This window comes from Pongo pygmaeus, chromosome X (genome assembly GCF_028885625.2).
Source record: "Pongo pygmaeus isolate AG05252 chromosome X, NHGRI_mPonPyg2-v2.0_pri, whole genome shotgun sequence".
NCBI lineage: Eukaryota > Metazoa > Chordata > Mammalia > Primates > Hominidae > Pongo > Pongo pygmaeus.
In genome coordinates, this window is record NC_072396.2 from 115,386,658 (window position 1) to 115,414,156 (window position 27,499).

At 38.0% G+C, this 27,499-nt stretch overlaps 1 protein-coding gene across 11 annotated transcripts in view; it reads left to right on the top strand.

Annotated features, from left to right (window-relative positions):
* PAK3 (p21 (RAC1) activated kinase 3) overlaps nucleotides 1-27,499 on the top strand; it is a 303,836-nt gene that overhangs the window by 219,690 nt on the left and 56,647 nt on the right. For all 11 annotated transcript variants that reach the window (XM_054473196.2, XM_054473193.2, XM_054473182.2 and 8 more), the window contains 4 exons: nucleotides 431-468; nucleotides 17,020-17,151; nucleotides 17,673-17,838; nucleotides 27,172-27,235. In XM_054473196.2, the coding sequence (XP_054329171.1) occupies nucleotides 431-468; nucleotides 17,020-17,151; nucleotides 17,673-17,838; nucleotides 27,172-27,235 (400 nt within the window). The remainder of the gene's footprint in view (nucleotides 1-430; nucleotides 469-17,019; nucleotides 17,152-17,672; nucleotides 17,839-27,171; nucleotides 27,236-27,499) is intronic.

Consider the following 27,499-nt stretch of genomic DNA (forward strand, 5'->3'; position numbering starts at 1 on the left):
TGGCATGCAGTTTGAAACTCATGAATTGGTTATTTTTGCAATTTTTGATGTAATATTTTTGAACCACAGTTGACCACAGGTAGCTGAAACCACAAAAAGTGAAACTTCAGATAAGGGGGACTACTATAGATGTACAGAATCATACCAGTTAAGAGTAGGTAATCTTGTCATTCTTCCATATAAATGAGATTCACTGGAGGCCTTCATTAATATCTGCAAAATGACCTGGTGAGAATATGGTGAGGATGTAATGGTGTGAGCTATTTTAAGAAAAGCTATGTCATTAGTCATAATATCTAGTTAATACTAAATTGGAGCATTTCCTTCTAGTTGAAATCATGCAGTTTTTTAATTTTTATTTTTCTGGTGTGGTCTCTGAATGAAACATTCTTTATGAAACAAAAGTGACCTCTCTATTCTCACTTTGCAGATAAAAGTGCACATGGATACATAGCAGCCCATCCTTCGGTAAGTGAAAAATTGAAAACTGTTTCACATGATTGGTGTTTCCAAAGATTTAAGAGAATATAACTGCACAGATCCAGTTTTTAGATATAAAGTCTTTTAAAAACAATTTTAAGGTATAATTCAGTTTATATAAAATTCACCTATTTTCAGGTAAACAGTTCAATGAGTTTTGGTAAATGTATATACCTATGTTACCATCACCACAATTGAGTTTTAGAACAAGTCCATCACCCCAGTAAAATCCTTCATACCTGCTTACAGTTAACTCCACCCACCCCACCCTAGTCACAGGCAAGAACTAATATGGATTCTGTCTTTATGGATTTGGCTTTCTGGACATTTCATGTAAATGAAATAATACAGCATGTGACTTTTGGGGATTGGCTTTTTTAACTCAGTTTATTTCTTTTAAGATTAATCCAAGTTGTTGTGTATATCGATAATTTGTGTTCCTTTTTATCTCTGAGTATTCCATGGTATGATTGTACCACTGTTTGTTTAACCATTCAAACATTGAAGGCTCTCTAGAAAATTTTCAATTGCTAGCTATTACAAATAAAGCTACTAGGAACATTCTTGTACAGGGTTTTTATGTGAACAATGTTTCTGTTTCTCTTACATGTAGAACTTTGAGAATAATAATCATGTTAATAGAAATTTCTCTGAACACCTACAGTGTACACTTATAATATAAACTGTGAGGTAATTTTATTTTTATAGGTACTTAATCTTTCCTACAGCCCAGTTAAGTAAGTCTTACCATTGTCCCCATTTCACAGATGAGAAAACTGAGGTTTGGAGAAATTAAATAGCTTCTCTAAGGTTATAACAGTATATGTTTTGTATGTCATTTGTTCCAACAAACTGAGATACAGGGAGGGAAGTGACTTTGTCGAAAGTCACATAGATAATTTTTATCAGAGAAGTGACTAGAAAATAAGTAACCTAGTTGTTGAAAGTGCTATAGTATCTGAAAGAGTATTTGTACACATTAGACAGAAAATGATCTCAGATAAGGCTTCTCTTTCTGTGATTTTCATTTTGATATTCTGATAGAAATTAATTCCTGCCTCATTTGCTTTTTTAGGGGTGAAATAATTTGCATTACTGAAACTCTCCTAACCATTTATTCAAACAGTCATGGATGGCCAAGCTGATTCTTCTTCCTTTTATAGCAGACCAATGCCTTTTATAGTGGACAGATGTCTGCTTGACATCACCCCGGGTAGCCAGTATGACACCAGTAGATCTTCTTTAGTTGTAAAGAGTAAAGGTTCTGAAATATTATGTCAGTTTCTCAAAAATTAAAAATGGTATTAACCATATGATCTAGCTATTCCACTTCTGGGTATATACCCATAATTGAATGCAGGGTCTCCAAGAGATATTTATACACCCACGTTCATTGCAGCAATATTCACAGTAGGCAAATGGTGGAAGCAACCCAAGTGTCCATCAACAGATGAAGGGGTAAACAAAAGATGGTATGTATAAACAGTGGAATATTATTAAGCCTTAAAAGGAAGACAATTCTGACACATGTTACAACATGGATGAACCAGGAGAACATTATGCTAAGTGAAATAAGCCAGTCTCAAAAGGGTATATACTGTATGATTCCACATATATGAGGCACCTAGAAGGAGTCAAATTCATAGAGACAGAAAGTAGAATACTAGTTGCCAGGAGCTGGGAGCAGGGGGAGTGGGGAGTTGTTTAATGGGTACAGAGTTTCAGTTTTACAAGATGAAAAGAGTTATGGAGATGAATGGCTTTGATGATTATACAACAATATCCTCAACAGTCCTGAAATGCATACCTAAAAATGGTTAAGATGGTAAATTTTATGTTATATATATTTTACTACAATTAAAAATGAAATGAAAAAAGAAAGAGTGAAGGCTCTGGATGTAGGTATTTAATCTGATTTCCCCATTTACTAAGTATGTGACATTGGGAAAGTAGCTTAGCTTCTCTGAGCTTCTTTCCTCAGCTTTAAGAGGGAATAAAAATAGTACTTACCTCCTACGTCTTGTGTGAATATTAAATGTGATAATGTATATAAAGTACTTAGTATAGTACCTAGCACATAATATATATTTATTAAATGTAAATTACTATTATCTTTACATGACAACAAGAGGAAAAACTCACTCTCTTCACACATGAAGCTTGTACTTGCGCTTTGCTCAGATTCCCCAAAACAGAACAGAATATGGCCCTCTCATCTGACTGGCCATTTCCTTTTCCTCCTTCTTTGCCATGACAGCTTCCTGGGCCACACTGAAAACAACATGTGAAGGGAGGTAACAGGAAAATGGGAAGGACAAAAATGACAACCTTCCATGATCAACACATACTTTACCTCCTTTGATTTCATTAATATCATGCTTGTGCAATCTTGACTGGGTATTCTGGCAAAAAAAAATAGTTATTTTTTTTAGGTTGGTCAGTTATTTGAAACACCAACTTGCTAGGATAGCCTGTGTATTGGTTTTTGTTTTCTCCTAAGATATTAACTGTTTCTTTTGAGATTGGTTCTATTGGTTTTGCTTGTAGAATTAAAATGAAGTCTACGTTATGGCTAAAATATTCCATTAAGTTAGAAAAAAAATGATGATCTCACTGTCTGGAGATAAATAGATATTTACCTATTTAACATATATTTACCAACTGCCTCCTTATAAGCTCTAGGAAGTTTGGATATCAGGCTGGTAGGGGAAGGTAAACATGGACATAAAGAAGTACAACACAATATGGATAGTGGCCGAGCATAGTGGCTCATGCCTGTAATCCCAGCACTGTGGGAGGTCGAGGTGGGCAGATTGCTTGAGCCTAGGAGTTCAAGACCAAACTGGGTAACATGGTGAAACCCTGTCTCTACAAATAATGCAAAAACTAGCTGGGCATGATGGTGCACACCTGCAGTCCCAACTACTTTGGAGGCTGAGGTGGGAGGATCACTTGAGCCTTGGAGGTGGAGGCTGCAGTGAGGCGTGATTGTGTCACTGGACTCCAGCCTAGGTGACAGAGCAAAACCCTGTCTCAAAAAAAAAAAGAAAACCAACAATATGGATACTATTACATACCATAAAATATGTCGACATGCTATGAGATTTCAGAGAAAGTAGATTGCTTTTAGCTGGGGAGGGAAAGGGAAGCAGGCCCTTGTCTCCAAGGGCTGAAGCTCAGTGTCTGGTACCAAATAGATACTTGGTATGTATTTGTTGAATGTTAAGTTAGAAAATGCTTCATATAAAAGTTGGCATTTGAGCTAGATCTTAAAGGTCAGATGAGATTTCGATCTGTGAAGATGGGAAGGGCATTTTAAGTAAAAAGAAAAGCATAAGAAAGGGTGTGTTGGTGAGTACAGCAAGGAAACAAGGAATATGGGGTTGAATGAAGACTGAGATGCAAGAGAGGGAATCAGGAAATAAGTCTTGAAGGTTAAGGCGGAACAAAATCATACAGGCCCCTAAATGGTATTCCAAGGAATCTGGCTTTCCAGTATTCAGTGGGAAGCTTTTGAAATGTTTTGGAGCAGGAGAGTTAAGTGATTAACACTTATACCTTGGGAAGAGTAATCTGACGGCAAATGTCCAGAATGAATTAAGTACAAATGGTGAGACTGGATGAAGGGAGACTAGTAGGGAGAATATTGCAAGCATCCAGGTAATCTGAGCCAGAAATGAGGTAGTAACAGTAGGAATGGGGAGATTACATTCAATTTCTAGAGGTATTTAGATTATTAATTGGATGTTGGAGGAAAGGGTGAGGTCAAAGATGAACGCAGGCTTAAACTGATAGGTGGTGGGTAAAAAGATAACGATGCTGTCTTTCAGGAGAAGCCGATTTCTGTGGGAAGATGCTGAGTTCCTTATTGGACAGTTTGAGTTTGAAGGGCTGGCAGGACTTTCAGGTGAAGATAATGGATTGACTGCTTGATGAAGGCTAGGTTTCTATTGATTGAATGAACTGAATTGGACCCCGACATTCTATTTGAATCACTTCAGTGGGACTCAGTTCCTTAGGAATGGATAACTGCACCTTGTGTTTTCCTTATAGTTCTAGAGGAGAGTATGCTTCGCAATGTGTATGGTGTATGTCTTTTTGCATCATAAAAACTCCCAGTAGATCTGGCTGTCTACAAAATCTGATTTAATGGGTCTGACAACCCCTTGTAGACACAGCCTGAACTGATTACAAGTTTTGCATCCTTTAGTAGCCTGGGTGAGAATTAAAACAGAAGCAATGTTGTATTCTCTAAGTGTTTTAAACTCATGATTCTGTAATTAATATTGAACTCAGGGATAGATCTCATAGTCATATAACACCTGCTTTACTGCTTGTTTGTGGTAGCTTCTTTGATATTAGTGTATTCAATTTCAAATACTGTTCAGGTCCCTACTCTTTAATTTGAGGCTAATTTTAAAATTTCATATTTTTATCGTACTGTTGAAAATGAAATGACATATTTAGAATCCTAAGTTAGTATTCCAAGTGGAAGGTAACAGCAATAATATGTCATTATTGTTTTGTCATATTGAACATGCCATTATCTGTGCTTAGAGCAACTGGGTGTGCAGTTGACAGATTGCTCTTTTGTGATTTGCAGTACTGGTTAATTTTTTTTAAACATAGTTTAAGTAATTCTTTTACTTCAGTGTGCATCAGAATTTCGTGGGGATTCTGTTAAATTGCAGATTCCAGGGCTTCACTCCCAGAGTAGATCTGGAGTAGAAACCTAAAATCTACATTTTAAACAATCACCAAAAGTGGCCCCCAAACAGCATTTTATATTATCTAAAGCCTCTAAGTTCCTTACTTCTAAGTTCTTTGACCTTTAAAAGTTAAGCTCAGAGAAAAGGGAATTTCCTAAGGTAGCTACTCTAGCTGGTGTATTCTCTAGAGCAACGTTCAGAACTTAGAGTTCATGGGTGGGCTTCAGATCTATGAACTGTTGAAGTTATACGTAAAAGTATGTGTCTACCTGTATCTTTCTGGGGAGACAGACCAAACCCTAAGAGTCTGGGACCCAACTCAGGTTAAGAACTACATTCCCAACCAGGCGCGGTGGCTCACATCTGTAATCTTGGCACTTTGGGAGGCCAAGGCGGGCGGATCACCTGAGGTCAGGAGTTCGAGACCAGCCTGACCAATGTGGAGAAACCCCATCTCTACTAATACAAAATTAGCTGGGTGTGGTAGCGCATGCCTGTAATCCCAGCTACTCGGGAGGCTGAGGCAGGAGAATCGCTTGAACCCAGGAGGTGGAGGTTGCGGTGAACAGAGATCGTGCCATTGCACTCCAGCCTAGGCGACAATGGCGAAACTCCATCTCAAAAAAAAAAAAAAGAAAAAAGAAAAAAAAGAACTACATTCTCTGCCCCAATGTCTGGCAAAATTAGAGTGTCAAAAATATCTAATTTGATAAGACAAAAATGTTTCTTACTTGTTATCCATCTATCTATATTTCTGTAAGTTTAGAAGTTTTAGATACAGTAATTCTCAGCCTGGAATGAAGAGTATGGAAACACTGCACCATTGACTCCAAAAATGATCACCAGGAAAACCTCTAAGTAAAGCTATGTTTATTAAACTTAGAGTGACATAAAAGCATTACTTTGATAAAGTCTTAGTGTCTTAAGAAGGGGATGTCAGGAGGGAATATTTATAGGGTTTTAGGGCTTAGACTGTTTGATTTTAAAGCAGGTCTTGCAAGGCGAGGAATGGGTTAAGATTATGCAGTGTTTATGATCACATAGCTTTGTATTGGTGAATATAGCAAAGGAAGGGGCTTAAAGCAAGTCTTAGTGAGCAAGCTGTTAGTTTCAATGAGCAAACTAGTTGGTTCACGGTATCTTCTAGAAACAAGTATTTCCTAAAGTAAGAAGCTATGTTATTTTTGCTTATTCTCACTATTGTTTAACATAAGAACATTAAAGTATGTCTGTCTTGATACTGCTTAACAAAGGGAAAATAAAATATGCCCAGTCCCAGTACTATTTACACAGTGATAGTAAAGTACGCCCAATCCCAGTATTTTTTAACACAGGGACAGAAATTGTTAATTTCAGTTCTCAGTACCAAAGATTGGTATCCTTGGTGGATTGCTGGGGATTTAATGCTCTCTGGCCCAACCACAATTCAAAACATACTATCCACTCAATGCCATACATTCTTCCAAGTCAACCAACCAATATGGCAGGATAGTGTTTGGTCCAAAGTAAACAGAAATATCTGTCTTTTTCTTTTCCCACAAACCTTCAGAGGATGAAAACCTTTAGATTTTCTAATAGTCCCTTAAGTCTATCCTTGGAGATGGGGAATGGCTTCTACGGGACGTTAGCAGTGAAGATAGTAATGAATGTTAACAGTCAGTGAAATCTTGCAGGTGGATCTTATCTAGTGAAGTATTAAGACTTGAAATGTGTAAGGCTGCTCCTTGCCCCAGTAGGCATTGACTGGTCTTTGTACCAGTTTAAGGTTTGGGCCAAGAAGACTAGACCTTGAATCATTCTTTTTGCCTCTAGGGCCGTTTTTAGAGCCTAATAGACTGCATATACTCTCACTTGTAGAGGTCACATCATGCATTGCTTTAAACATATTAATGGGCCCCCATACTTCACTTTATATTTTTGCTGTAAATTTTTGAAATTATTTTTGACATATTAATTTTGAAATTATTTACTTACAAGTAACTTTTAAAATGTATGGTTAGGTATAATTTCTTGTTAAATCATTGTAAATACTCAGGAATTGTTGCTAAATATGAAAATCTAACCTACAATTTACATATATATATATATTTTTTTTTTTTTGAGAAATACTGGTCTTTTTTTTTTTTTCTTTTATTGTAATTATTATTATTATTATTATTATTATACTTTAGGTTTTATGGTACATGTGCCCAATGTGCAGTAAGTTACATATGTATACATGTGCCATGCTGGTGCACTGCACCCACCAACTCGTCATCTAGCATTAGGTATATCTCCCAATGTTATCCCTCCCCCCTCCCCGCAACCCACAACAGTCCCTGAAGTGTGATGTTCCCCTTCCTGTGTCCATGTGTTCTCATTGTTCAATTCCCACCTATGAGTGAGAATATGCGGTGTTTGGTTTTTTGTTCTTGCGATAGTTTACTGAGAATGATGATTTCCAATTTCATCCATGTCCCTACAAAGGACATGAACTCATCATTTCTTATGGCTGCATAGTATTCCATGGTGTAGATGTGCCACATTTTCTTAATCCAGTCTATCATTGTTGGACATTTGGGTTGGTTCCAAGTCTTTGCTATTGTGAATAATGCCGCAATAAACATACGTGTGCATGTGTCTTTATAGCAGCATGATTTATAGTCCTTTGGGTATATACCCAGTAATGGGATGGCTGGGTCGAATGGAATTTCTAGTTCTAGATCCCTGAGGAATCGCCACACTGACTTCCACAATGGTTGAACTAGTTTACAGTCCCACCAACAGTGTAAAAGTGTTCCTATTTCTCCACATCCTCTCCAGCACCTGTTGTTTCCTGACTTTTTAATGATCGCCATTCTAACTGGTGTGAGATGGTATCTCATTGTGGTTTTGATTTGCATTTCTCTGATGGCCAGTGATGGTGAGCATTTTTTCATGTGTCTTTTGGCTGCATAAATGTCTTCTTTTGAGAAGTGTCTGTTCATGTCCTTCGCCCACTTTTTGATGGGGTTGTTTGTTTTTTTCTTGTAAATTTGTTGGAGTTCATTGTAGATTCTGGATATTAGCCCTTTGTCAGATGAGTAGGTTGCGAAAATTTTCTCCCATTTTGTAGGTTGCCTGTTCACTCTGATGGTAGTTTCCTTTGCTGTGCAGAAGCTCTTTAGTTTAATTAGATCCCATTTGTCAATTTTGGCTTTTGTTGCCATTGCTTTTGGTGTTTTAGACATGAAGTCCTTGCCCATGCCTATGTCCTGAATGGTATTGCCTAGGTTTTCTTCTAGGGTTTTTATGGTTTTAGGTCTAACATTTAAGTCTTTAATCCATCTTGAATTGATTTTTGTATAAGGTGTAAGGAAGGGATCCAGTTTCAGCTTTCTACATATGGCTAGCCAGTTTTCCCAGCACCATTTATTAAATAGGGAATCCTTTCCCCATTTCTTGTTTTTCTCAGGTTTGTCAAAGATCAGATGGTTGTAGATATGTGGCATTATTTCTGACGGCTCTGTTCTGTTCCATTGATCTATATCTCTGTTTTGGTACCAGTACCATGCTGTTTTGGTTACTGTAGCCTTGTAGTATAGTTTGAAGTCAGGTAGCGTGATGCCTCCAGCTTTGTTCTTTTGGCTTAGGATTGACTTGGCGATGCGGGCTCTTTTTTGGTTCCATATGAACTTTAAAGTAGTTTTTTCCAATTCTGTGAAGAAAGTCATTGGTAGCTTGATGGGGATGGCATTGAATCTGTAAATTACCTTGGGAAGGATGGCCATTTTCATGATATTGATTCTTCCTACCCATGAGCAGGGAATGTTCTTCCATTTGTTTGTATCCTCTTTTATTTCCTTGAGCAGTGGTTTGTAGTTCTCCTTGAAGAGGTCTTTCACATCCCTTGTAAGTTGGATTCCTAGGTATTTTATTCTCTTTGAAGCAATTGTGAATGGGAGTTCACTCATGATTTGGCTCTCTGTTTGTCTGTTATTGATGTATAAGAATGCTTGTGATTTTTGCACATTGATTTTGTATCCTGAGACTTTGCTGAAGTTGCTTATCAGCTTAAGGAGATTTTGGGCTGAGACAATGGGGTTTTCTAGATATACTATCATGTCATCTGCAAACAGGGACAATTTGACTTCCTCTTTTCCTAATTGAATACCCTTGATTTCCTTCTCATGCCTAATTGCCCTGGCCAGAACTTCCAACACTATGTTGAATAGAAGTGGCGAGAGAGGGCATCCCTGTCTTGTGCCAGTTTTCAAAGGGAATGCTTTCAGTTTTTGCCCATTCAGTATGATATTGGCTGTGGGTTTGTCATAAATAGCTCTTATTATTTTGAGATACGTCCCATCAATTCCTAATTTATTGAGAGTTTTTAGCATGAAGGGTTGTTGAATTTTGTCAAAGGCCTTTTCTGCATCTATTGAGATAATCATGTGGTTTTTGTCTTTGGTTCTGTTTATATGCTGGATTACATTTATTGATTTGCGTATATTGAACCAGCCTTGCATCCCAGGGATGAAGCCCACTTGATCATGGTGGATAAGCTTTTTGATGTGCTGCTGGATTCTGTTTGCCAGTATCTTATTGAGGATTTTTGCATCAATGTTCATCAAGGATATTGGTCTAAAATTCTCTTTTTTTGTTGTGTCTCTGCCAGGCTTTGGTATCAGGATGATGCTGGCCTCATAAAATGAGTTAGGGAGGATTCCCTCTTTTTCTATTGATTGGAATAGTTTCAGAAGGAATGGTACCAGCTCCTCCTTGTACCTCTGGTAGAATTCGGCTGTGAACCCATCTGGTCCTGGACTTTTTTTGGTTGGTAAGCTATTGATTATTGCCATAATTTCAGCTCCTGTTATTGGTCTATTCAGAGATTGAACTTCTTCTTGGTTTAGTCTTGGGAGGGTGTATGTGTTGAGGAATTTATCCATTTCTTCTAGATTTTCTAGTTTATTTGCATAGAGGTGTTTGTAATATTCTCTGATGGTAGTTTGTATTTCTGTGGGATCGGTGGTGATATCCCCTTTATCATTTTTTATTGCATCTATTTGATTCTTCTCTCTTTTTTTCTTTATTAATCTTGCTAGCGGTCTATCAATTTTGTTGATCCTTTCAAAAAACCAGCTCCTGGATTCATTGATTTTTTGAAGGGTTTTTTGTGTCTCTATTTCCTTCAGTTCTGCTCTGATTTTAGTTATTTCTTGCCTTCTGCTAGCTTTTGAATGTGTTTGCTCTTGCTTTTCTAGTTCTTTTAATTGTGATGTTAGGGTGTCAATTTTGGATCTTTCCTGCTTTCTCTTGTGGGCATTTAGTGCTATAAATTTCCCTCTACACACTGCTTTGAATGCATCCCAGAGATTCTGGTATGTTGTGTCTTGGTTCTCGTTGGTTTCAAAGAACATCTTTATTTCTGCCTTCATTTCGTTATGTACCCAGTAGTCATTCAGGAGCAGGTTGTTCAGTTTCCACGTAGTTGAGCGGTTTTGAGTGAGATTCTTAATCCTGAGTTCTAGCTTGATTGCACTGTGATCTGAGAGACAGTTTGTTACAATTTCTGTTCTTTTACATTTATTGAGGAGAGCTTTACTTCCAAGGATATGGTCGATTTTGGAATAGGTGTGGTGTGGTGCTGAAAAAAATGTATATTCTGTTGATTTGGGATGGAGAGTTCTGTAGATGTCTATTAGGTCTGCTTGGTGCAGAGCTGAGTTCAATTCCTGGGTATCCTTGCTGACTTTCTGTCTCGTTGATCTGTCTAATGTTGACAGTGGGGTGTTAAAGTCTCCCATTATTAATGTGTGGGAGTCTAAGTCTCTTTGTAGGTCACTCAGGACTTGCTTTATGAATCTGGGTGCTCCTGTATTGGGTGCATATATATTTAGGATAGTTAGCTCTTCTTGTTGAATTAATCCGTTTACCATTATGTAATGGCCTTCTTTGTCTCTTTTGATCTTTGTTGGTTTAAAGTCTGTTTTATCAGAGACTAGGATTGCAACCCCTGCCTTTTTTTGTTTTCCATTTGCTTGGTAGATCTTCCTCCATCCTTTTATTTTGAGCCTATGTGTGTCTCTGCACGTGAGATGGGTTTCCTGAATACAGCACACTGATGGGTCTTGAGTCTTTATCCAATTTGCCAGTCTGTGTCTTTTAATTGGAGCATTTAGTCCATTTACATTTAAAGTTAATATTGTTATGTGTGAATTTGATCCTGTCATTATGATGTTAGCTCGATGTTTTGCTCGTTAGTTGATGCAGTCTCTTCCTAGTCTCAATGGTCTTTACATTTCGGTATGATTTTGCAGTGGCTGGTACCGGTTGTGCCTTTCCATGTTTAGCGCTTCCTTCAAGAGCTCTTTTAGGGCAGGCCTGGTGGTGACAAAATCTCTCAGCATTTGCTTGTCTGTAAAGTATTTTATTTCTCCTTCACTTATGAAGCTTAGTTTGGCAGGATATGAAATTCTGGGTTGAAAATTCTTTTCTTTAAGAATGTTGAATATTGGCCCCCACTCTCTTCTGGCTTGTAGGGTTTCTGCCGAGAGATCCGCTGTTAGTCTGATGGGCTTCCCTTTGATGGTAACCCGTCCTTTCTCTCTGGCTGCCCTTAACATTTTTTCCTTCATTTCAACTTTGGTGAATCTGACAATTATGTGTCTTGGAGTTGCTCTTCTCGAAGAGTATCTTTGTGGCGTTCTCTGTATTTCCTGAATCTGAATGTTGGCCTGCCTTGCTAGATTGGGGAAGTTCTCCTGGATAATATCCTGCAGAGTGTTTTCCAACTTGTTTCCATTCTCCCCATCACTTTCAGGTACACCAATCAGACGTAGATTTGGTCTTTTCACATAGTCCCACATTTCTTGGAGGCTTTGCTCGTTTCTTTTTATTCTTTTTTCTCTAAACTTCCCTTCTCGCTTCATTTCATTCATTTCATCTTCCAGGGCTGATACCCTTTCTTCCATTTGATCGCATCGGCTCCTGAGGCTTCTGCATTCTTCACGTAGTTCTCGAGCCTTGGTTTTCAGCTCCATCAGCTCCTTTAAGCACTTCTCTGTATTGGTTATTCTAGTTATACATTCTTCTAAATTTTTTTCAAAGTTTTCAACTTCTTTGCCTTTGGATTGAATATCCTCCCGTAGCTCGGAGTAATTTGATCGTCTGAAGCCTTCTTCTCTCAGCTCGTCAAAGTCATTCTCCGTCCAGCTTTGTTCCGTTGCTGGTGAGGAACTGCGTTCCTTTGGAGGAGGAGAGGTACTCTGGTTTTTAGAGTTTCCAGTTTTTCTGCTCTGTTTTTTCCCCATCTTTGTGGTTTTATCTACTTTTGGTCTTTGATGATGGTGATGTACAGATGGGTTTTTGGTGTGGATGTCCTTTCTGTTAGTTTTCCTTCTAACAGACAGAACCCTCAGCTGCAGGTCTGTTGGAGTACCTGGCCGGCCGTGTGAGGTGTCAGTCTGCCCCTGCTGGGGGGTGCCTCCCAGTTAGGCTGCTCGGGGGTCAGGGGTCAGGGACCCACTTGAGGAGGCAGTCAGCCCGTTCTCAGATCTCCAGCTGCGTGCTGGGAGAACCACTGCTCTCCTCACAGCTGTCAGACAGGGACATTTAAGTCTGCAGAGGTTACTGCTGTCTTTTTGTTTGTCTGTGCCCTGCCCCCAGAGGTGGAGCCTACAGAGGCAGGCAGGCCTCCTTGAGCTGTGGTGGGCTCCACCCAGTTCAAGCTTCCAGGCTGCTTTGTTTACCTAAGCGAGCCTGGGCAATGGCGGGCGCCCCTCCCCCAGCCTCGCTGCCGACTTGCTGCTTGATCTCAGACTGCTGTGCTAGCAATCAGCGAGACTCCGTGGGCGTAGGACCCTCTGAGCCAGGTGCGGGCTATACTCTCCTGGGGCACCGTTTCCTAAGCCCGTCGGAAAAGCACAGTATTCGGGTGGGAGTGGCCCGATTTTCCAGGTGCCGTCTGTCACCTCTGGAAGGGGAACTCCCTGACCCCTTGCGCTTCCCGAGTGAGGCAATGCCTCGCCCCTGCTTCGGCTGGCGCACGGTGCGCTCACCCACTGACCTGCGCCCACTGTCTGGCACTCCCTAGTGAGATGAACACGGTACCTCAGATGGAAATGCAGAAATCACCCGTCTTCTGCGTCGCTCGCGCTGGGAGCTGTAGACCGGAGCTGTTCCTATTCGGCCATCTTGGCTCCAATTTATATTTAATATAATGAAATTTCTTTAAATGCTAAACATAAGAGACTAGTTAAGTTGGCATATTGTTATACTTAACAGACATTTAATTAGACATTAATTAATTTTGACTTTGTAGTTTTCTTGTGGCTTTTTGGAGCTGATGATTTATTTCTGATGGCAAACACTTTCATAGGCCCATGTAAAACTTATCAACCCTGGGCAAGGTTCATATTGCCTAATAGATAAAATAGCACCATTTGTCATATAAAAAAGTACTCAACTTCCATCCTTCTACAAAGAAACAGTGATTAGGTGCATTCTTGAACCCAGCTGGTGTAAGATAGGGCAAAACTTTCTGGAACATAATATCAAAGCAAATTTCAATAACCCAAAGCCCATTTCTCCCTGTGCCCACTGAAGTGCCCTGAAGAATTAGTGTTTTGCAAGAAGAAAGTGATTTTTTTTAAATCTGGAAACCTTAATGTCATTAACAGATGTTGCTATCCACATAGCTATACAATATAATAGCCCAGTTGTTATGGCTAAAATATAGGTGCATAAATAAGAAAACCAATGTTCAGTAAACATACAAACTTCGATCTATAAACCACTTAGCATCTATATCAGGGCAATAAAATATTCTTTCAAATGCTTGTTTATAAATTCTAGGTTGTCTTTCTTCTCACAATTGGTAAGTCTTTCTGGCTCCTATCAGATGTATGATTACACCTTATTACTTCACCGTAGGTTTATACATGATTGTAGAAAAGCCACATTGAATTTTTAATCACAATTGAGGTCCTTTGATGTAATGGTCTATTAATAGGCTGCCTATAACTGCCTCAGGAGTTTTGTCCTCAAAGAATGAAAATTCCTTGTCAGATTATGTTAGGACAGTATACCCAGTGGCATAAACAAAAACAAAATAAATACACGAAAACAAAACAAAAAAACACCTATAATAGCACTGTCCAACAAATATATAAACTATATTCATAACTTTAAATTTTCTAGTAACCACATATTAAATTGTAAAAAATAGGTGAAATAAATTTTAATAATATATTTATTAAGCCAATATATTCAAATTATCAGCATTTCAACATATAATCAATATAAGAAGTATTAATCTAACATTTTACAATTTTTTGATATTAAGTATACAATATCTGGAATGTAATTTACACTTGAAACACATCTCAATTCAGGCTAGCCACATTTTATTTTATTTTATTTTATTTTTTATTATTATTACATTTTAAGTTTTAGGGTACACGTGTGCAACGTGCAGGTTTGTTACATATGTATACATGTGCCATGTTGGTGTGCTGCACCCATTAACTCGTCATTTAGCATTAGGTATATCACCTAATGCTATCCCTCCCCCTCCCCCCACTCCACAACAGTCCCCGGTGTGTGATGTTCCCCTTCCTGTGTCCATGTGTTCTCATTGTTCAATTCCCACCTATGAGTGAGAACATGTGGTGTTTGGTTTTCTGTCCTTGCGATAGTTTGCTGAGAATGATGGTTTCCAGCTTCATCCACGTCCCTACAAAGGACATGAACTCATCATTTTTTATGGCTGCATAGTATTCCATGGTGTATATGTGCCACATTTTCTTAATCCAGTCTATCATTGTTGGACATTTGGGTTGATTCCAAGTCTTTGCTATTGTGAATAGTGCCGCAATAAACATACATGTGCATGTGTCTTTATAGCAGCATGATTTATAATCCTTTGGGTATATACCCAGTAATGGGATGGCTGGGCCAAATGGTATTTCTAGTTCTAGATCCCTGAGAAATCGCCACATTGACTTCCACAATGGTTGAACTAGTTTACAGTCCCACCAACAGTGTAAAAGTGTTCTTATTTCTCCACATCCTCTCCAGCACCTGTTGTTTCCTGACTTTTTAATGATTGCCATTCTAACTGGTGTGAGATGGTATCTCATTGTGGTTTTGATTTGCATTTCTCTGATGGCCAGTGATGATGAGCGTTTTTTCATGTGTTTTTGGCTGCATAAATATCTTCTTTTGAGAAGTGTCTGTTCATATCCTTCACCCACTTTTTGATGGGGTTGTTTGTTTTTTTCTTGTAAATTTGTTTGAGTTCATTGTAGATTCTGGATATTAGCCCTTTGTCAGATGAGTAGGTTGCAAAAATTTTCTCCCATTCTTTAGGTTGCCTGTTCACTCTGATGGTGGTTTCTTTTGCTGTGTAGAAGCTCTTTAGTTTAATTAGATCCCATTTGTCAATTTTGGCTTTTGTTGCCATTGCTTTTAGTGTTTTAGACATGAAGTCCTTGCCCATGCCTACGTCCTGAATGGTATTGCCTAGGTTTTCTTCTAGGGTTTTTATGGTTTTAGGTCTAACATGTAAGTCTTTAATCCATCTTGAATTAATTTTTGTATAAGGGGTAAGGAAGGGATCCAGTTTCAGCTTTCTACATATGGCTAGCCAGTTTTCCCAGCAAAATTTATTAAATAGGGAATCCTTTCCCCATTGCTTGTTTTTGTCAGGTTTGTCAAAGATCAGATAGTTGTAGATATGTGGCATTATTTCTGAGGGCTCTGTTCTGTTCCATTGGTCTATATCTCTGTTTTGGTACCAGTACCATGCTGTTTTGGTTACTGTAGCCTTGTAGTATACTTTGAAGTCACAGGCTAGCCACATTTTAAGTGTTCTGTAGCCTTATGTGGCTAGTTGCTGCCATATTAAACAGTGCAGACCTAAGCCATAGTTCATGGTTTTTAAACTTGAGCATGCATCAGGATCACCTGGAAGGCTTGTTATACACAGATTGCTGGGCTCCACTTCCAGAGTTTCTGATTCATAGGTCTGGATGGAGCCTGAAAATTTGCATTTCTAACAAGTTCCTTAATGATGCTAATGATGCAGATCTGGGAACCACACTTTGAGAACCATGGCCATAGTTCTTTCAAAATCCAACTTTGGAACCATTTTACCACTGTATTAACATGAGTGATCAAGAACTGTCCCTAGGTATTGTCGCTATTGTACCACAATACTGTCGTATTATTGCAGTTTATAAAACATTGAAAATCTCCATTTAACTCATGGTTAATATTGAGTAATTATTCATGTGAATGAGTATTCCTTAGATCTTCATGTCTATTACTCTCTGAGTGCTTCTTTCCAGGAGGCTGGACAGGGAAGAGACATTTATTGGCTTGCTTGTTCTTAGTGAGTATTTACAGAGCTATATTAATTCCATATGCGTATGCATGCTCTGATCCTTAGGCAGAAAATAGTTCTTTTCAAGTTGACAAACTGTCAATCAATAAATTGATAATCTGCCCAGTGTAGATTGAAGGATCTAAGAGCAATTAGTTTGATTTTTAATGTGTTTCAAAAACATTGAACTTTAAAATATTAAGTGAATAATAGTCCACTGTTTCTGAGCTCAATGAGAAATTTTTTTAAAAATTACACTTCATGATTCTTTAAGCCATGACATGAATTTATCTCTGAATAAGTTCAGAGATTGTATTCAGGTGAGCAAGTCCTGGCCACCAAATTGTTGATGATTCTGATCATTTGTGAAAGATGTAGTTTCCTCCTATCCCTACATGCTTAAATATTTCATTTCCCTTGTTTTATTTCCGAAGAAAAACAATGAGGAGTTAATACCTGATCTTTAAACTTTGTTTTTGTCACAAGAGTACAAAAACAGCATCTGAGCCTCCATTGGCCCCTCCTGTGTCTGAAGAAGAAGATGAAGAGGAAGAAGAAGAGGAAGATGAAAATGAGCCACCACCAGTTATCGCACCAAGACCAGAGCATACAAAATCAGTAAGTCACAAAGGACTATTTCCAAGTGATTCAAAAGATGCCCTTTGGAATAGTCATAGAGTTAGAATATAGTTAATCAGCTAGTACCTATTAAGCATCTTTTATGTTCCAAGAGCTAGAGTATAAAATATGACCAAGGTTTTGAGGATGCTGTTTGAGGATACAAGATTAGCACATTAAACAATTAGAGAATAATACCAAACAATACATAAATAACTGCTAAGTAATAAAAATGTTGGAGAAGTTAAGGTAAGGAAGGAAATCCATGTGAACCAGGTAGGAAGAGTTGCATAAACAGAGATCCTCAGACCAGAATTAGCAAGGCATGTATAGGGACATCCAAAGACTAGCTCCCATGATCTTTCAACAGTGTTGTACTTTCAGCTACTCAAAGTCCTTTTTTTTTTTTTTTTTAAGAAAATACCACTTGTCTTTAAAAATTCATTGATATTACAATACATTGACTCCACACTTTTTCCTTGGCCTGCTGTTTTAATTGCAGAGCTTTTTGTTTTTTTTAGATCTACACTCGTTCTGTAGTTGAATCCATTGCTTCACCAGCAGTACCAAATAAAGAGGTCACACCACCCTCTGCTGAAAATGCCAATTCCAGTACTTTGTACAGGAACACAGATCGGCAAAGAAAAAAATCCAAGATGACAGATGAGGAGATCTTAGAGAAGCTAAGTGAGTACTTCTTGCCATGATTACTTTCTTCATGGGAGTGTTTCTCATAAGCCATTTAAAATGGGAATTGATCCTTTGGAAGTTTTAATCTGCTTATATGAACTCCACACTTCCCAAAATCATGAGATGAAAAATTTGAGACTTACTGCCTATGCCAGAACACTTTCTCCCTTCCACTCCTAATTTGACAGGAACTAAATATTTTTACTCGAAGGAATCAATTGAGGTGAAAATTGATAAGACAAATTAAGTAGCAAGTTTTAAGATTACATCTTCAAAAGAGAATAGTCTGATAAAATATGTTATGATCATAACCCAAGGGCCCTCAACTAATCAGTGATGATAGATATGTCAACCTCAAAGCCCAATACAGCCAATCAAAACTTGGAACAACAAATAATATAGCTTTTTCCCTTAATTCAGAAGCATTTCTATGTGGCAGGAGAGACAGAACTAGCAAATGCTAGTAGCTTCCTTCCACAATGTCATTAGTGTGTACATGCTCGTGTGTACACACTTGTTGCCCCAGTTTTATAAAACACTTACCTTCTAGTTACTTTTCTGGGTCAAGAAGATAAAAAAAAAATGGATTATCTGCTGAAAAGTCAAAGGTTTGTAAAGCATATTCATTAAACTCATACTATAAAAGCATCTAACAAATTGCTAGATATCAGCAGTAAGTGCCCCCCCAACCCCAGTTTGACTAACTCCTACTCATCCTTCAAAACTCAGCTCAAAAGTTGCCTCCTCAGAAGATGTTGCTTGTCTCTCCCAGTCCAAGTTAAGGGCATCTCTTCCTTACCACTTTTACTGGAGCAAATATCAAACCATATTAGTCTGACTTCTTCACTAGACTGTGAGATTCTCAAGAGCAGGGACTGTGCCCTTTTTTCCCTATATGTCCAACTCCTAGTTCATGCCTATTACATAAAGGTATACAGCAAATGCTTGTTGAGTCAGTGAATGAAAAAAATAAGTAAACAAATATATCTTTACTGAGTTCCTACTCGTCTGTTCTATGCAAGAAACTTTGGAGGACACAATAGAATGAAACTTTCCTGTCATCAAGAAATTCAATCTTTTTTGGAAAATACGATTTAATAGTATGATACCATTAGAGCATAAGATAATCTCGTTTCATGCATATTTTTATTTAAAAGACCTCAGAAAAGGAAGACAGTAATTCCCACTATAGGCCACAGGGAGGCTCTGCAGAGGTGGTGGTAGGATGATTTTGCCCTCCAAAGGACATTTAGCAATGTCTGGAGAATATTTTTATTGTCCTGATTCAGAGATTGCTAGTAGCATATAATGGGTAGAGGCTAAGGATGCTTCTAAACCCCCAACAGTGCACCGGACAGCTACCCTCCGTCCACTTTACAGTAAAGTATTATTCAGTCCAAAATGTCAACAGTACTGAGATTGAGGCATTTGAGTTAGATGCATTTGGAAAGGCAAAGGTCGGAGTTGCAGCTGTCACTGAAAACTCAGAACTACAATTGCTAGATTTTTGCTGACTTTACTATTCATGATTAAATATGCCACTAGCACTGATACTAACCATTTGCTGTAATAACAGCAGTAATAATTCTCATTTATTGGGCACCTTCTGGGTGGGCCACTTTACATATATTATCATAGTTTCACAGTAATTCCTTGCAGCTGATTCTAATGTCCTCATTTTATAGATCAGTGAATGAAAGTAAGCTTTAAAAAGCTTAACTGACCAAGTCACCAAACCAATGTGTGGCACAGCCAAAGTTTGAACTGATACCTGTTTACCTTCAAAGCTTACACTTTTTCCATTACCTGCCTACTTTGCTTCTGCATATCCGAACTGTCTATTTTTGTAAAAAGGAAGAACTAAATGAAAGAATTGCCTCAATAATTTAAGTTCAATTATTCAGACAATTGGCACATGTTTTTCTTTATTTTGCATATGTAGACATGACCTATGTGATTATATCAGATTTTAAAAATCTAACAGCCTTGCTTTAATAAAATGACTGTTATTTGGTATCTGTTTCAAATCTCAATAGATGTATTACAACAAAAATGCTTGTATAGTTTTGTTAAGTTAGCTGACAGAGAAATAAGCATTATTTTCTTGGACCAAAATCTTGTTTTGCTTGTAAACTCTAATGGTGCTAGAGCTGTGTCCTTATTATTTGTTGTTTATTCTGCTCTACACTGAGCAACACGGTGAGGAAGGGGAAGCTAACTTTGATTACATTTTAATTAAGAATTAAGTGGGTTTTTTTTTCCCTACTGGACTTCATGCTTGGGCATAGAGAGAGTCATTTTCCCTCTAGCCAGCAGGCCACCTGTGACTGCCAACCTTACATTGGATTTGTAGATTTTGGCAGGATGAACCTGCTGAGAAATGGAGCAGTGCTTCTCATGAAGCAGATTCAGTGAACTATACTCCGAAGTCCACAAAGGCAGACTTTGCTGCTCCTGCTCCACCATTACCCTCTCTGTGCCTTCTCTCTGCCGTTACGCCTTTGTCTAAGGATAACTTCAGACAAGTCACTTAACTCCTCTGAGCCTCAATTTTTAACCTGTGAAATGGAGATAAGAATCATAACTACATTTTTGTAAGAGATAAGGTCTGGCTCTGTTACCCAGGCTGGAGTACACTGGCACAATCATAGCTCACTGCAACCTTGACCTCGTGGGCTCAAATGATCCACCTCAGCCTCCCAAGTAGCTACAATTTTAGGTGTGCGCCACCATGCCCAGCTAATTTTTTATTTTTTGTACAGATGGGATCTTGCTGTTTTGCCCAGGCTGGTCTTGAACTCCTGAGCTCAAGCAGTCCTCCTGCCTTAACTTCTCAAAGTGCTGGGATTACAGGCAGGAGCCACCAAGCCTGGCCCATTACTACATTTCAGGACTCTGTCTATAGGATAGATTTTAAAGAGCTTATCCTATGGTTAAGAGGGCAGATATTGGAGTCAGAAGGATCTACACTTAAATCATAGACCCATTGCTATTAGCTGTGTCATCTAGGGCCAGTTATTTAAATTTTCTGGGCCTCCATTTTCTCATCTAAAAAGTGGGGATAATGATAATATAAAAACCTCAGCAGCAGTATCAGGCACATCATAGGGGCTAAATAAGTGATAATTATTATTACATGGGTATAAAGCCTTCATAAGATAATACAATGGGTCAAGCTTTGAAATAAGTCATCACTGGGTCTGAGTCATAGACTTATACTAGCTGTATGTCCTTAGTCAAGTCACTTAACATCTCTGAACATAATTTTCTTCATCTGAAAGATGGAGATAATAATTGTACCTATATAATAGAGGTTGTGTGAGGACTAAATAAGTTAAAGTATATAAGACATCTAGCACAATAAACAGTAGTATAAAATTGTTATTATGCTATTTTTACAGAGTGAGAGTGATCATATTTTTCAGCATAAAAATGGGGGTTTGGGGTCTTACAGTGTGACAGAATGATTGAAACCAGGAATAATCCCAGATGTATGATTACTGTACAGAAGCCATCAAGTATCTTGGACTCAAAGGCCCCATTGGAGCTTGGGGAAAAAGTAGAGCAGCCTGTGCTGAGAGGCAAAAGAGAGGAAAAAAGGAAACAGGGAGGCAAAAAGATGGCCAATATCCCATACCAGAGTGGACCTCATAAGCATGGTGAAGAGTAGATGGCAGCCTGTACTAAACCATCCTCAGCTTCAGTGTCAGGGGTCCAGTTACTAAGAGGTGGGCAGCCCAGACCACAGAGCTATTCATTTTCTATGCAGATGCTGATTGTGGTGGCCAGAGCAAGAGATCATTATTGCCTGAAATGAACAGGTCATCTTTCAGTTTTACACAGACAAATAGCCTGGGTCTGGCTTGTTCATTGTGGTCTGTCTAGATCTGTTGAAAAATACAGAGACAAGAACAGAAAACCAAACACTGCATGTTCTCACTCATAAGTGGGAGTTGAACAATGAGAACACATGGACACAGGGAGGGGAATATCACACACCGGGACCTGTTGGGGAGTAGGGGGCTAGGGGAGGGATAGCATTAGGAGAAATACCTAACGTAGATGACAAGTTGATAGGTGCAGCAAACCACCATGGCATGTGTATACCTGTGTAACAAAACTGCACGTTCTGCACATGTACCCCAGGACTTAAAGTATAATAAAAAAGGAAACTGCCACATTTTAGTGACAAATTTCAAAAGCCATTGACTGTCAGTAAAGTTGTGTGATACAGGAAATTTGTCTTCAGCCTCCTTCCTCTGGGCCCCACTATCACCTACTCCTTGCCTCTCACCTCCCTCGGTGTTCCCCACTCAAAACCTTTTTCCTAATTCACCCTCATATAGAACTGATATCAATTTAGAGAATCATTTTACTTTTTCTCAGAAATCAAAATCTTCATTATGCTAAAAGGATAATCTTTTAATGGTGGGAGTTCACCTTAGCTTAATATGTCAGAAAATATATTGATGGGCTTTTCTGTCACTGAACTCATATCATGAATGCTATTTTCAAATACAAGTATTTAGCGTTCTTAAAACCTGCACTTTAAAATGAAGAGTTTATTTCTTCTTTAGGAAGTTCTGGTAGGAAATTGTTCTGGTATTGCTTTTTTTTTCTTTTGATTTTGATTTGCTGATTTTAAAAAACTTTCTCCCTATTGTGTCACAGTGTTTTTTCTTTATCGTAATTTATAAAAGCAAATTATAATAACTAATGGAAAAGATCACTTTAAAAGCTTGTTTTGTGATTGAGAATGGTAAACAAGGCCTCTAGTATACTTACCTAACATCAGTAGATGGCAGCACACACTCTCCTGTGAAGGGCAATGGGTGTGGAGACACCATTTTATTTGAATAGCAGTTAAGTTCAGAAGTGGAATCTCATCAAAATGGTTTCTTTTGGTAATCTTCGTGAAAGGATTTATTTCCAGTTTTTTTCCCCCTGCATAACATGGAAATAAAGGTTGAATAATTTATTACCATAAAGCCACATTAACTGAACCCCACCAATTGGAATGGGTCATAATTCAGAAAGTGGCTTGGGTTCAAGCTTATTTGCTTTTTCTATATGGAAAAAAGTTTGCTTAGCAACTTAATAGTAAAACTTTTTTAGAAGACTATAAACTGCTTCATAAAATTATGGCTTCAGGTGACTTTAAAATCATCATTTCATTAAAATAAAAAAGTCCAGGCCCTTGCGCATTAATAGCTAATTTGAATAAGGATGGCTCTCAGTTATATAGAAATCTGTTAGACAAGTTGAAAAATAAAAGACCAACTCAGAAATTGCTAAATTGGTGGCATTCTATAGATATAGCTCAAGTAAAATATATTCTCCAACCCTTGCATTAAACCATGGAGCATTTATAAGAGGAAATAACTAATTGTATTTTACTGTAATTCGGAAAATATATCAATATATTCTACACACGGCATCGTGTGAGGAGGCACTGAAGATACAGAGATGAGTAAGACATGGCTCCTGTACTTAAGACATAGTCTAAAAGGCAATATCAAATACCATTCACACACAAAGGAACCTATGCAGATGACTGCTTAGTACAGAGAGTAACTCAGCACAAGTGTTACATTGTGACCAAGACCTTAAGTGAACCAGGAAGAACTGTGGAATTCCTGTCATGTATATCATGTACATTTCTAGCCATAGATACAACATTGAATGGATGCCAGATGATTATGGAACCCTTCAGTTCTAATTCTTACAAGTCAAAGTTCCAAATAGATACATATAGACATCTGATATATTAAGTACAGAGAGAGAGAGAGCAAGGGCGAGAGAGAGAGAGAGAGAGAGAGAGAGAGAGAGAGAGAAGATACAGTAGTAGCACAGAAAACTGAAGTTGTTAATTATTCAAAGGGATCAGAGAAAGCTTCCTAGAAGAGGGAACATCTAAGCTAAGTTTGGAAGCATGAATAGGAACTTGCCACAGAGAAAATATGGGAAGGACATTTCAGGCAGCGAATGGCATGTAAAGAAGACTTGAAGGCATATGTCCGGGAACTCTGATTTATTCAGTGTTACTTGAATAAAGAATTGGTGGTATATGGTGATACTGGCATTGTAGAAGAGGAAACTGAACTTTTAAGCAGGAGCTGATCATGAGCTACCATTAGTTTGTTATGCTTAGAGCATAAAGTTCTAGTGGGGAAGTGGTAAATGATGAGAAGAGAATGAAGCAGGAGCCAGATTAGGAACCTTGCATTGCCAAGGAGTTTTGGCTTTCATCTGTAGGTGTTAGGGAGCTATCAAGTAATCCTGAACTAGAGAATCACATTATCAGGTCTGCACTTAGAGGATCCTGATAGAGATGTAGAGCCTTGACTAAAGAGGGCAGCAGCTAGACTAGGAGTCCAGTTAGGAGGCTGTTGGAATAACCCAGGAAAAAGATGATGAGAGCCCCACTAAAGAAGTAGTAATGAGGAAGGAACACATTCAAAAGATGTCTAGGAGGTAACAAGATATAGGCCCTTGGTGGACAACTGCATGTGATAAGTGAAAGTAAGAGTCAATGATGACTCGCAGATTTCTGACTCAGGCTACTGAGTAGATGGATTGGCAGTACTACTGACTGATAGTGGAAATACAAAAGAAAATGTATTATAACAACCCATATATTAGCTAAGTCTTATTTAACTTAATTGAAAAGTGAACTTTCATTAAAAAAAAAACCCAACAACTTGATGAGTAATCCATGAGTGAAATGTTTAACTGATTATTTTTCTCAAGGTATACTATCTACTGTTAGGTCTAAATTAAGTTGTCTACTAGCCCAGAGAATAGACTGTTGTGTAAATTAGCATGAAGTATTATCTGTAGCATATAATTGAGCACTTAAATACATACTTTCTTGTTCTCATTCATTTAATCAACAAATGTTTGTTTAGTGGCAGCCGCTGTTCTAGGCTCCAAAGTTACAGGGATGAAAGGACAAAGTTCCTGCCCTCAAGAAGCAGCATGTAAGTCTCAGTGAAATGATCAGAGAAGACTTCATAAAGATGGATAATTTGAGATTTTATTTAAATGACAAATAAGAATTCATGGGTTAGATAGGAAAGGAAAAGGGGGAGCACATGCAAAGACCTAAGCACTAGATAGTGATAGCATTACTAGGATATAAAGTAGTAAGGGTGGAGAAAAAGAATAATATAAAGCTAGACTGGTTAGATAGGAGCCAGATGATGCTGAATGGTGAAGGGCCTTCTCTGTCTAACTACAGAAATTGGATTTGATCCTGCAGTGGGCAGGAGCTTTTGAGGAATTATGAACAGTGGAGCAAAATCACTCTGATATAGGGTTATTGTACATCTCAGTCTGTCCAGGACAGTCTCATTTTATGAATAATATGGTCCCCCTTTTCCAAAGGCATGGTGTAAGAGGAACTAGAGAAAGCAGAGTCTATGAGTAGGTTATGACTGGCACAATTGTTTGAATAAGAAGTACTGAAGGCCCGAACAATAGCAGTGGCCGTGGGCATAGAGAGAAGAGTATGAATACGAGTGACAACTAGAAGATAGAATTTACAGATCTTCTCTTGATGAGTTCATATGTGAAAATCTTGCCTTACCAACCAACTGTACACTTCTTTGTACCATGTGTTAGTAAGATATAACTCAAAGGTAATAATACTGACATGTTTGCTTCCAAAAAGAAAGGTGGGCCAGAGGCCTCCAAATAAATGATGCCCTTCAAAGTATATCCTTGAGAAGCTGCACCCTTATTCCCATGATGGTTCTATAACCCCAAGATTTTTCTGGACCTATTTGAACACTGCATTGAAGAGTCAATGCCACTTCTGTGGTATTTATTCTGAGTGATAGCAAGTATTCGTCCTCTGAGTGATGGACTCGATTTTTTGAAATAGCAAAACTAATATTTTTAAAGAGCCGAACATGATAAATTAATAGTTTTCTTATGTAGCTTATAAACTTACTAAAAAATGTTTGGAGCAATCTATAGAAACAGAAAGTAGATTAGTGGCTGCCTAGATATGTTTTGGGAACTAAGGGAAGATGGGGAGTAACTGCTAACAAGTAAGAGGTACAAGGTTTCTTTCTGGAATAATGAAAACATTCTAAAATTAGATCATGATGACATTTACACAACTCATTAAATATGTTAAAAACATTCAATTGCACACTCTAGGTCACTGAACTTTATGGCATGTAAATCATATGTCAGTAAATCTGTTCAAATCTTTGGAGCACTAGCAGTGTCCTAGGTTCGGAATTATATGTTTCAAACACACATGGGTCTCATTACTTTATGATCAAACTTTGTTCTTCATTAGACTCATTTCCATCCCCACACCCTTACCACTGTACTAGGTACATAGTAATTACTCAATATATATTTGTCCAGCAGAATTGGGTATAGCATAGTGCTTAACTTCAATTCAGAGAAGATAGTGATTTTACTAAATAGTGTGGATAAGTTCTTAGATTTTTTTTTAGCGATTATACCAATTTATGTACCCAGCATCAGTGTACAAGGGTTCCAATTGCTCTACATCATTGATAACATTTGGTATTGACAACCTTTTTAATTTTAGCCATTCTGATCGGTCTGTAGTGTTAACTCATTCTGGTTTTAATGTGTATTTTCCAGAATATTTATGAGACTGAGCACATTTTTGTATTTTATAACTCCAACTTTTGTTATAAAGGGTACACATGCAGGTTTGTTACATGGGTAAATTGTGTGATGCTGAGGCTTGGGACTCTAATGATGCCTTCACCCAGGCAGTGAGCATACTACCCAATAGGTAGTTCTTCAGCCCTTCTCCCCCTCCTTCCCTGTCTAGTGATCCCCAGTGTTTATTGTTCCTATCTTTATACTCGTGTGTATTCATTGTTTAGCTCCCACTTATAAGCGACAACATGCAGTATTTGGTTTTCTTTTCTTGCATTTGTTTGCTTAGGATCATGACCTCCAGCTCCATCCCTTTCTTAGATGTTTTTTATATCCTAATATATAGTATTATGAGAACTTTTTATAGATGTTGGGTTGTGACAAGTTTTTTTTTTGTTTTCCAAATATCAGTAATTTTGAATATAAGCAAAATGGGTTATTATTACTACTTTAATTACTATAAAACTATTTGTTATTTTAATAAGTAGAAAGTATCATTTTTATATAAATTATAGAAATCCCATGGGAATATTTGTCTAATGTTTTATTTGTCACTGACTCTGGCATCTTAATTTTCATTATTAAATTAAAAAACAGTCAATCAATTTATATTTCTCTCTCTCTCTCTCTCTCTCTTCCACCTCCTCCTCTTTTCTTCTCTCCCCACCCGTCTCTTAGGAAGCATTGTGAGTGTTGGGGACCCAAAGAAAAAATACACAAGATTTGAAAAAATTGGTCAAGGGTAAGTGATTGTTATTTGAAATATAAAAAGATGAGTACAAGCAACATACATTAAAATTAAAATTCAGTAAGAGCTTGGGTTTCTGGTAAATTATGCTTCTCATTTCCTAGATTATATTTATGTCTTGCATTCTCAGTATTGGCCTTTCAGGGGGAGGGCTGACAACAGTTACAACATTAACCTAGGAACACATCCTGCTGAAATCTTCATTATTGTTGGGCTGACAGTAAATTCTGTGGGGACATTTCGATCCTATGTAGTTAG